The sequence below is a fragment of the Suncus etruscus genome, chromosome 1 (genome assembly GCF_024139225.1).
Source record: "Suncus etruscus isolate mSunEtr1 chromosome 1, mSunEtr1.pri.cur, whole genome shotgun sequence".
Classification (NCBI taxonomy): Eukaryota; Metazoa; Chordata; class Mammalia; order Eulipotyphla; family Soricidae; genus Suncus; species Suncus etruscus.
The window spans coordinates 77,747,485-77,759,995 of record NC_064848.1 but is presented as its reverse complement, the minus strand read 5'-3'; the positions used below and the strand labels follow the sequence as shown (position 1 = coordinate 77,759,995).

The window sequence follows — 12,511 nt, the reverse complement described above, 5'->3', positions numbered from 1 at the left end:
TAACGGGTGTGGCCCGAAAAACCAAAAAAAAAAAAAAAAAAAAGAAACCCAACTACGAACATGTTTGTAATGGTGCTTAAATAAAATATTAATAAAAATAAATCAATTTTTTTAGAAAAATCAGAATTTGGAAAAAAAAAAGTGTTCATAAAATTGTAATAGGAAGACTATATTTTAAGAAATGCTTAAACAGGAGGTAAAAAGCATTTGCCTTGCATGCAGAAGGTAGGTGGTTCAAATCCCAGCATCCCATATGGTCCCCTAAGCCTGCCAGGAGTGATTTCTGAGCATAGAGCTAGGAGTAACCCCTGAGTGCTGTAGGGTGTGACCCAAAAACAAAACAAAACAAAACAAAACAAAAAAAAAAAAAGAAAAGAAAAAGAAAAGAGAAATGCTTAAATATGTCTAGAGAAATATTTACACCAATAGGGTTATATAAGCACCTTGCATGTGCTAACCCAGATTCCATCATCAGTGCTACTTAAAATGTCCAAAGTCCCCCTCCCAGCTTGAACCCTGAATACACTGAGGGCATATGATCTGAACACTGCCACGTATGGGCCAAAAACAAACAAAACAAGAAGTTTAAACAAACAAAATTTCTGGCTTTGATCCTAGATCAACCACTTACTAAAGATAAAAATTTTAGAAAACTTTCTTTATACCTGAACTACATTATAGGGCTCATGACCAAATATAAACTGAATATAAATAATTTAGACAACCTATGATAATTTGGTAATATTAACTAGCTATCAAATTATTATTCTACTAGTTTCCAATGCCCATTACTTTACCTACTGTTACTATTTGCAATGGCACATATTTGTTTTAAAATGATCACAATAAAAATTAATTTTACTTTTTCCTAGTATGTAAAACCTAATTGATGATATTTTTTAATCATAAGCATTGTTCAAAGGGTATGGCACACATTAGAGTACAAGCTTTGCATGAGAGAGAATGGGGTCCACTCCTTGGCATGCATGATCCCCATGTACCAAGCCAGGAGTAGCCCTCAAGCACCTCTGGATATGTCTCAAAAGCAAACAGAAAGAGTAATTTGATTTGCAGAAATTTATAAGAGGAGGGGACCTAATTTTATACATATAGCTATATATAACTCAAGGACTAAGCACTTGTTGTGCATGTATAAGGCCCTGGATGCAGTCTCTAGCACTAAAAATATTTAGTTTTGTGATATGAAATAAATCCTTAACATTTTTCACTTAAAAACAAAAATTTTAGGGGCCAGAGCGGTGGTGCTAGAGATAAGGCATCTGCCTCGCAAGCGCTCACCTAGGACAGACCTCGGTTCGATCCCCAGGCGTCCTATATGGCCCCCCAAGCCAGGAGCGATTTCTGAGAGCATAGCCTGGAGTAAGCCCCTGAGCGTCACCCGGTGTGGCCAAAAAAACAAAAACAAAAATAATTTTTAAATATTAAATATTAATAGGTTCTGAAAAGTCCAACAAAAATGATACTCAGAACAATTTTAGAGATAAATCACAATCACTTCTGCTGTTCTGTGTACATCCTTGATTTTTTTATCCTATTGTATACTATGTATGGGCTCGGTTCACAAGACAAAAATTTTTAGGCAAATATCTGATATCCTTTCATATATGAAATGCTTTCACTAAAAATGCATCAGATAATAGGTGCATAAATTGCATCTGAAAGAAAACAGGAGGAAGGATAAAAAAAGAAGACATTATTCTGCAACTACAACTTATAGTATAATTTGAATTTCTCCCACAGCATAAACACAAACACTTTTTAAAGAAAACATTCTACTTACTACTTATGAAATAATGTTTAATGTCTCATTTCACCAGAGTGGCAGCTTACCAGATTGAAGATGCTAGCAAGATATTAGTGTTGTTAGAAAGAAACCTCACTGGAGGTTCAGCAAGTAGAATACAGGATAAAATTCCTCCACCAAAACAGTGGAGCATAGCAGAAAACCAGCTTGACATAGGATTCCTCCATGCCTCTGCTGCTGCTCCTAAAATGATAAAATAAAAAAACGTGGTCTGAGATAGTTGAATACTGAAAAATTCCTAAGGTACAGTGATACTAATAAATGTAATTAGATAAATGTATTCTTTTTTTTTTTTTTTAGCCGCCGAGCCTGGCTGAGCTTGGCCGCGCTCCGGTCGGGGCCGCGACGCCTCCCCTCCCAGTGGCGACAGATAAATGTATTCTTTAATTGCATAATTTTCTACAACTTACTATCACTTATAAGTATATGATGATCACAATCATCATGAACCATATCATTGTTCTTTAAAACAAGACTGAATACAGAGCTGAGCTTATCTTGGGGATGGGGAGCTGAGACAATGCTGGACAGGAGGCAGACTCTATGGTATAGTGATGGAGTACTGTATACGTGAAACCTTGTCATAAATTGTAGTGTAAATCTTGCCTAAAATGAAAAAAAAAAAAACTGGAGAGCTGAGGATATGGTTCAAGTGGCAGAGTACATGTCTTACATATGCACTGCTCAACAATGCCATGCCTCCCCCACCAGGTGTGGTCCTGGTGGCCTCCCCAGCAACACTGGGCTACATACATCGCCAGGAGTGACCACCACGATAAAAATTCACTATAAAATAAAGTTAGAAACAAAGTAAGACTGAAAACATTTTGTTAAGCCATAGATAATAGGTAACTAAAATACTCTGGTTCAACAGCCAAAATATGATAACAGCCTAAATCATCAAGAAAGATGGCTGGATCAAGACAAGTTGGTATATATAAATAATGGAATGGCACACAGATAGTTAAAAAAAATAGATATCTTTCCAATTTTTGACAGTGAAACTTCTAGGGACTATATTAAATGAAATTACTGAGAAAGAAAAAGACAAACAATTACTGGATATCATTCAAGTGGAACATGAAGATACAGAAACAAACAAAAGACACAAAATAAATACTTGGATTCTGAGAGCAGAGCTAAGGAAGCAGGAAGAGAAAAAGAGTTTTGTAAAAGTCAAACGATAGAACAGGTTCAGCAGACGGTTGGTAGAGGGTTAATTAGTATATTCATGATATTTATGATATTAGGAAAATGTGAACCTGTACCCCTAAAACACATGTTGTAAACCAATGTTACCTTAATTAATAAAGAATATAAAGTTTTCTAATTTGGCTTTCTTTACCAATTTCTGATACATTAGAAACATTCTCCCTATATACTAGTCTTCTTTCATTTTCAACTCTATCTACGTACTCTCCCCAGTCAATATATGAAATTTTTATGTCAAGAGAAATTTATACCATCAAGTATGTTAGCAAATTAGAGCCATAGAAATGAACTAAGGTTTTATCATGACAGCTAAATTGGATGAAATGACAGGTTGGGACAGAATATAATAAACCTAGAGATAAAAGGTTAATGAGAAACATAAATTGACATAATCTCAAAATTATTAAACAAGCTTCTTATAGAAGGGAATGACTTCAAAGCAGATAAACTTGCAAGTGTCACTATAAACAAGTTATCAGGTGGCTTACAATGTACCTGAAGAATACGTCATTTCTGTGGTTTTTCTATTATAAATGTATCTAATTGAAATTAGATTAATCAAATCTAAATTGATCTGAATTGAAGACTATTCTGGGTGGGGGAATCTAGCCTGTACTTTCACAATATCTATGTCAGTAAACACAATTATGTAAAGTTTCATATTAAATGGCATTAAAAAAATTAAAGCAATGTGTAACCTAAATTATCCTGGACTAAGAAAAACTTTCTATAATGATTTTTTTTGACAAGTAGTGAAATGTAAATGAGTTGTGGCTTAGATAATAGTATTATGTCACCACTAAACATCCTGATTTTGCTTCTGGTGTCAAATACGGTTCTAAGTTCATTTCTTATGAAACTGTCATTTTTTGTTATTTTTGTTTCTTTGCTTATTTTTTTTTATGTAGCTATCCAGTTTTCCCAGTCTCATTTGCCAATGTTGATTCTTCCAATTCATTACCAGAGGATGTTTTTCCATTTCCTGGTGTCTTCCAAATAGAAGGTCTCTTTTTAAAGTGATTTATAGTTTTCACTGTATTTATCTTCCACCTCTCTTGTTAATTCCTAAGTATTTTAGTATCTGGAGTCCCTATTTTGAAGAGGATAGTCTTTTATTTTTTTCTAGTACATTATTTATACATAGGAATGCAACAGATTCTTGTGTATTAATTTTATAACTTGCTACATTATTGTATTGGTTTACTATTTCAAAGATGTTTTGTTTTGTTTGGGGTCTTGTGTGTGTCTGTGTGTCTGTGCAATTTTTAGGATTTTTAGGCATCCACCGGGAATCCTGAAACATATTCCCTGTGGTATAAGGTATGGCTACTGTATTACAAAAATAAACAGAATGAGGGGCCAGAGTGATAGTGCAACAATTAGGCACGTGCCTTGTATGCACCATACCCAAGTTTGATCCCTGGCATTCTGTATGGTACCCTGAGCACCACCAGGAATAATTCCTGAGAGCAAAGCCAAAAGAAGTCCCTATGTATCACTGGGTGTGGCAAAAAAAAAGAAGTAAACAGGGGCCGGTGAGGTGGCGCTAGAGGTAAGGTCTTGCAAGCACTAGCCAAGGAAGGACCGTGGTTAGATCCCCCAGCGTCCCATATGGTCCCCCCAAGCCAGGGGCAATTTCTGAGCACTTAGCCAGGAGTAAACCCTGAGCATCAAGCAGGTGTGCCCGAAAACCCAAAAAAGAAGTATACAAAATTTAAAAAAATCCAAATATTATATATATATGCATATATATATATATATATTACATGTTTACACCTCCTAAAAGGTGTAAACATCCCTTTGTCCCTTTATTCAGGCTCTGGCTCCATAACCCCACTCCACACGCATGTCTCTCTCTCTCTCTCTCTCTCTCTCTCTCTCTCTCTCTCTCTTTCTCTCTCTCTCTCTCTCTCTCTCTCTCTCTCCTCTGTCTGTTTGTCTGTCTGTCTGTCTCTCTCTCTCTTTCTCTCTCTCTCTCTCTCTCTCTCTCTCTCTCTCTCTCTCACACACACACACACACACACACACACACACACACATTGCCTTGGGGACACATTTTGGAAGTCAGAGTAGAACTGAACAAGAGCTGTAACAGGCCCATCACAGAACAGTGACAATAAAATTGTATAGATGCATTGTACCTGTCAAGGTGACATATGGGGCAGATGGAGAATAGAGTACAGGAACACTAGTAGAAAGAGTTGACACTGGTGGTAGGACTGGTGTTGAAATACAATATGCCTAAAACTCCTAAGTCAATTTCTAAGTCAGTTCTTTAAATATTAATTAAAAAATAAATAATAAGGTTACTGATCACTGCTGACTATCTAGAAATACTGGCTTGAGTTTCTATATTCCTTCTATATCCCTTAATATTGTTTTAATAGAAGATTTAGGATTAACCCATCAATCTCACAAGATCAGCCAAATTTATTAACAATTAGATTTTCCTTTGGCATTAAAACAATGCCAATCAAGTTTACTAAATGCTTTCACACAAGTTAATCACTGATATATTCATTTCTTATTGTTTGTCAAAAAAACTTTCCTTTCCCCTTCACTGTCACCTTCTTTTTAAGCCTACCACTCTTTAGATTTTGTTCACAAATAGTGTTAGGTCCATTATAAGATTGTTAGCCCTGGAAACACTTAAGAAACTATAGTATAAAGCAGAAGTTTTAAAAATGCTTATTTTATAACAGAACAATACGTATGAAATATTTTATAGATTCATTGCTATTAGTTTCCCTAATAACTGTCCCAAATCAGAAGGAATTATGATTTCACAATTGCATAAGCTTTGTGACCTTATGTATGCTGTTTAACTTCTCTTGCATTCAATTCACCCTTCAAAACTTGGGGGGAAAATACATACATCAGTTACAAGGATTTAAAATTAAAAATATACATAAATATTTTTTTATGTATTTGGCATAATTTTTATTTAAACATTTTAATGTATGTATATATAAATTATAGCATTTTTATGGATACTGCCATTAGTCCATGGCAACTACTGTTTTTATCTGCTAGAGTGAATTGATTAATGAAAGAAAGCAATGAAAAGTGTGAGGCAAAAAGCAACCCTTGGACTATTACCAATTCTCTGAGCCCAAAGTCTAACCATTTTGAGTTCTTAATGCAAGGCTGGTATTAGAACACCATATTAAACACAATATCAAAAAGTCTAATCTCAACTGTCTTAAATTGTTGACAATATAATTTTCTTAGTCAAAAATAAATGAGAAATTTAAGGAGAAGGCTTTCTTTACACCAGTCTCTTTACTTTGGGGGAAGGAACTGTGTTCTCCAGAAGTCTGGGAACCATAATTGTTATTATACCTTGCAGTAATCAGAAACTTTGAAGTTCCCAGACATCAAACATGGTTCCCGTGCTGCAGGCATGCATTCCAGCTCTATGAGCAACTTCTCAGGCCCTCACAATAGTCCTTCTTGCCTTAGTTCCAAAGTAATTTCTCTAACTTAAAAAGTCCTGTTTAGGGAGCTCTCTCCAATGTCCACACTACAGAAAAAAAAAAAAAGAAAAAAAAATTCTCTGACCAGGGGCCGGAGAGATAACATGGAGGTAAGGCATCTGCCTTTCATGCAGAAGGTCATTGGTTCAAATCCCAGCATTCCATCTGGTCCCCCAAGCCTGCCAGGAGTGATTTCTGAGCAGAGAGCCAGGAGTAACTCCTGAGCGCTGCCGGGTGTGACACAAAAACCAAAAAATAAAATAAAATAAAATAAAAATAAAAAAATTATCTGACCTTTCTTTTTTTGGTTTTTGGGCCACACCCGGTGACGCTCAGGGGTTACTCCTGGCTATGAGCTCAGAAATTGCTCCTGGCTTGGGGGACCATATGGGATGCCGGGGGATCAAACCGAGGTCCGTCCAAGGCTAGCGCAGGCAAGGCAGGCACCTTACCTCTAGCGCCACCGCCCGGCCCCTATCTGACCTTTCTTAAGGTGTTTGTGATAGTCTTCCAATAGAATTATTTTCCCTAAAAACACAGCAAAATTTGTCATATTATATCTGAATCTAACTAAGTATGATGTTTAAAAAAAAATATTCTTCAACATTTTTACACCTCAGAATGGCACATGACTACATACTAGTCCACATACCAGCATTTGTAACCACTTGGTAGACCAGAGTTTTCCATCTTTACACCTGCAGGCCAGTGGTTAAAGACGTCTGGATTAAAGTATATAAAAATCAACTGCGGACTTTAACATAAATATTTTCATTAGGACCAAAGCAACAGTTCTAGGTAGAGTACTTGACTTGCATGTAGCTGTCCCTGGTTCAATCCCTAGTATGACATCTGATCTCCTAAACTCTGCAATGAGTATGAGTGATCCCTCAGTCAGGTCTAAGCACTGAACTCCAAGAGGTGTGGCCCCAAAACAAAAGCAAAATTTTAAATTTTCATTATAAAATAAAACCTAAAAAAAAATAAGCTACTCCCATATGTTTACTTAAAATTAAATCTCCAAAATAATCCCACATTCTGGCAAGAAGATTTTTTTTTCAAGTAGTGTATACGTGACATTCATATTTTAGTATATGCAGTCTATGTTTATTTTAAGAACCGGTTGCACCAGAGATATTTTCTAAAGAGTTAACATTTAGCTAGCATGTAGTTAATATGACTTCCAGAAAGCAGGGCATGCTGTATATAGCCTTCTTAAACCTCAACTCCAGATTTGGGAGTGGGGAATCACACCCAGCATGATCAGGGCTTATTCTTGGTCAGGGATCACACCTGGCCAGCTCAAGGAACAATACAGTGTTCTGGGGATTGAACCTCGTGCAAGAAAAATGCCCTACTTACTGTACTGTAGCTCTGGTCCCACCAGCTGTATTTTAAGTTGCCAATTAGTAAATTTTTATTTATATCCCTTACAAAAATGGCAAAATTGGGGCTTAAAGTCCATGTTCTCCTTTAAACATGCATTTCCCTTGCTTAACTCTGTTTCTTTGCTTTTTTTCCACTTTGGAAAAGACTGTGTTCTCTCTTTAACACACGTCACTTTCTCTCCTCTCATATCTTTCTAAGCAAGTTCCATTCAATAAAAATGTCTTACTTCACAAAAAGAAAAAAAATGACAAAATTGTGACCAGAATAATAGTATTGTGAGTATGGCACACAGGTTCAATGTCCAACACCACATATGATCCCCACCAAGCTCCACCAAAAATGATTCCTAAGCACAGAGCCAGGAGTAAACGCCACTGGGTATATAATCCCGCCCACCCCACACCCATCCTAAAAAAATCTCAAAATTAAAAACATTGGCTCATACACCACAAGTATGTGTTTTTATCGCAATTATTAAAATAGGGCTGCAGATGGTAGTCGAGTGGTAGACCACTTGCCTTGCATATGTGAGGTAAGGTCCTAGGTTCAACCCCAGGCACTGCAAAAAATAAGTAAATAATTTAAAAATAATCAAGGAGAGCTAGAGATAACACAGGACTAAAGAGATTTATATTTGAGGGGTCCTAGTTCAATCTCCACAATACAGGCCCTTGACAAACACCAAATATAGCCCTGGTGACCACTAAGCATCACCTGGTTGGCTAAGTAGCATGTGAAATGGACCTTTTTGAGATGAGTATGGCTTGGAAGTTCCTTCAAAGTCCCCTCCCCAAAATAAATGCAGGCCTCAAAAGTTTAGTCTATAATGCAATTCAAGGACTGTGGGATCATGTTTGAATCACAGTAGGACAAGAAAATCTACAGATTACAGATGTGTTTACCCTCTTGTTATTTCCCTGTTTCCACAATGTAGAACTAATTATTTGGCAGGTGGGACAATCCCCATTCTGATTCTCTAACTAAGGAATAAATGTCTGTCATAGCAGAAACAGGGAGCAGTTCCTAGAGTAAAAAAGCAATGCCAGAGGTCACAAAAGATATGGAAGATGAAAAGGTGCAAATCAGCTACCACATTCCACATAATTTGCCTGTTTGTTCTAAACATAAGGCAGATGGATCTTGAACAACAGCTATGGATTACCTTAACTATAGACAAATGTTACTCTATTAGCAGCTGGTATTCAAAGTGCAGTATTTTACTAGGATAAATCAACATAATCCTGTAACATGGAAAGCAAATGCTTTTTTTCTCCCATATTAATTTGAAAAGAATACTAGAAACACTTTTATCTGGCAAAGTTAACTTACCCATAGACAAAGGATTATTAAGGTAAGAATAGTCAAATAAAAAAACTCTCTTTTAAGCCCTTTAAAAAAGACTTAATATCAAGTCAGACTGCAGGGGTTAAAACACTTGCCTTGTTTACAGCCAAACCCAGTTCAACCTAGCATCATATATGGTCTCCCAAGTACCACCAAAAGTTGACCACTGAGTACATAGTCAGGAGAAAGTCCTAAGCACCACCAGGTATGGTGAGAAACAAAATAAAAGCATAATATAATATTGGGGAATTTGAGATATTATCAAATAGATATTTGATTATACAGGTGTTGATTATACAGATGCTTCAATCTAAAAAAATTACTGTACATTTATAATTTTTGTATTTCTATGCTGCCTTTTTAGAATCTTTTTAGAACCCTAAAACTGATTTTGATTTAGTTATCACTCTTTTCATCACCTATGATTTAAAGGAAGAAACACTGGAGCTGGAGCAGTGGCTCAGCAGTAGAGCGTTTGCCTTGCACGCAGCTGACCTAGGACAGATCGCAATTCCATCACTCAGCGGCCCATATGGTCACCCAAGCCAGGAGCAACCCCTGAGTGGCACCGGATGTGGCCCAAAAACAAAACAATAAAAAAAGGGAAGAAGAAACACTGACAAACTTTCTCATTATATTTAATGATGGTGAGAAAATAATAAAAATAGCAGGAGGAGGGGATAACCATGTCAAGTGGCAGCTTATTGAGAAATCACTAAATATTGTGAAACCAAGAACATTACGTGGATATGAAAAGAGCAAAAATTAGTTAAAAACGTCAGAGTTCCGTAATTTACTAAATCATGCAACCTGAAGTAAGGTTATCTAATTCCTATAAAGCTACTCATTTGTGAAATGACTGAAATAAAAACAAGTAAAAATTACCGTCGGTTAAATTTTAAAGATATCTTTACAAAAATTAGCAATCGAATGTGAATGTAAGATTGAAGATCTGGGGAGAAGGGGGTGAAAAGATTGAAGATCTGTATTTTATTCATTTCTCTGGAGTGGAGAGAACAGTCAGTGGTGCTCAGAGCTTAATCCTGATTAGCTCTGGCACCAAAAACTTTTTCCTTATCATAGACTGATAACAGCCAATACTATGGAAGGAAAGAGTGTTATATATTGGTAAAAGCTGAAATCACACATGAATTCAATCATTTTTATTTTTCTTATAGGAGGAACACTTGGAGGTGCACAGAACTCAGTCCTGGCTCTGTACGCAGGGATCACTTCTAGAGAGTGCCAAAGAGCGTATGGGTTGCTGAGGCTAAATGGCACCTTACAGGCTCTGTAATATCTCCCTGGCACCCATTTTTACTGGTATTTAAATATGTTTCACACTATGTATAATAAATATTGTCTGAGTATTCAATGAACCCAGGGATTCTTAAACTTCTTGATTGTGGGGCTCCTCTGGATCCCTAAAAATAATTACCACATGTAAAGCCTGACTCAAAGCCTGACTCAAAAGGGCAGAACACTGGGAAGGGTAAACATCACCATTATCTTGCTGTGGCGAGAACGACATAAATATATATATATATATATATATATATATATATATATATATATATATATATATATATATATATATTTGTGCAAGATCTTATATACTTTCTACCAAAAGACTTGAATGTGATGACTGTATATTAACTTTTAGAAGGCCTGTCTTGGGCCGGAGAAGTCTAAGAGCTAAGGTGCTGGCCCTTGAAGTGACTATGGTCATCCACCACCTGTAGTTCAAACTTCAGGAGGCTCACCTGGTCCCCTCCAGGGGTCACTCCTGAGCACAGAAGAGCCAGGGAAAGCCCTAGAGTGGAGTAAAGGCCAGGAGTGGCTGGAAAAAAAAAAAAAAAAAAAAAAAAAAAACTAAAATAATAACCATCTTTAAAAAAAAAAAAAGCTAACTTGTACAATGTTACTCCTACGAGTGGCCCTGGGACCCATTCGCAACAACCTTGCACACTGGAGCACTTGAGTGCAACAGGCAACCACCACAGAGGGGTGATAGGATGTGATGTTTAGGGACAAGTTCTCCAAAATTGTCACGACCCCCCCCCCCCCAGGGACCGAATTAAATCAATCCCTGAGAGCTCAGCCGGCTTCCCAAGGGACTTCTAAATCTTTCCCACCCTGGATGTGCAGGTGGGCGCAGCAAGGGGCCGCCCGGTTCCAGGTCCTGGGGGGACCCCTCTAAGAGGCACGGCGGACCAGGCACGCCGCTCCTGCAGCCCCTGGGGTGCATCTCGGCGCACCCTCCCCGCCCGGGCCTCAGTTTCCCCCTCTGGACCAGCGGGGACGTTAACGCCGGCCGTTGAGGGGCCCCTCCAGAGCCAGACTGCCTGACTGCAGGACCCCGGGGCGCAGGGCCGCTCGCCCCGCTCCACGGCCGGGGCTGCGGGGAGGCAGGACGCACACGGGACCCGGCGGCGGCGCCCCGCACTCACCAGGCTGTCGCTTCAACGCCATCACGGACACCAGGTAGTGGGCAATGTCAAAAAAGGGGTACATGGGTGTGCGAGAGAAGGCCAAGGTGAGGTCCTCCCACGGAGACCCCATGACGACCCAGACCAGCGCAACAGCAGCGGCGGATTCGCGGCGCGAGCGCGCGCGCGCGCGCGCGGAGGGCCGACAGGGCGGGAGGGAGGGATGCCCGAGGAGCCCCGCGCCTGCTCACTGCGCGTGGGGAACTCGCACGGAGGGGGTGGGGGCCTCTGGGCGGGGCTTTAAGGGGCGGGGCTAGGTCCAGGAGTCGCAGGCGATTGGACGGGTGGGCCCAAGGGGCGGGTTCTGCCCTGCTCCTGCCCGCTTCGCTCGTCTTCTTCTCCTTATAAGGGTCCTCCGGTGACTTCTTGGCGCCAAGAGCAGTCACTGGTCAAACCCCAAAGAAGGTGCAGGTGAATAAAGCAAAGGAGATGAATAAGACAAACGTTGTTGATGTTTAACATGTACTTTTAGTAACAGCTCTCATTTTTTTTAAACGGGGGGTAAAGAGTTATTTTTCATTTCCTCGGTTAAAATTTTCTGGATGCTAAAAAAAATATTATAAAATTTCTGAAGACTAAAATACTAAATTGCTACATATATGAAAGCTCTGTGGAATCAAGAAAAGTTGGGGGGAGCTTTCTTTCTATGTTAAATTTACTCACGCTATGTTCATGCATTTTAATAGGAACTATTATCTCCAATTAGCTATTTGAAAGAAGTGAGTGAGTGAGTGAGTGAGTGAGTGAGTGTGTGTGTGGTGTGTGTGTGGTGTGTG

At 38.7% G+C, this 12,511-nt stretch overlaps 1 protein-coding gene across 1 annotated transcript in view; it reads right to left on the bottom strand.

Annotated features, from left to right (window-relative positions):
• The window catches only part of TMEM38B (transmembrane protein 38B), a 40,347-nt gene extending 28,480 nt beyond the window's left edge, over positions 1-11,867 (bottom strand). The window contains exons 1-2 of the mRNA XM_049770897.1: positions 11,697-11,867; positions 1,852-2,008 (exon numbers count right to left, since the gene is read on the bottom strand). Of these exons, the coding sequence (XP_049626854.1) occupies positions 1,852-2,008; positions 11,697-11,808 (269 nt within the window). The 5' untranslated portion in view covers positions 11,809-11,867. The remainder of the gene's footprint in view (positions 1-1,851; positions 2,009-11,696) is intronic.
• Between the last annotated feature and the right edge of the window lie 644 nt (positions 11,868-12,511).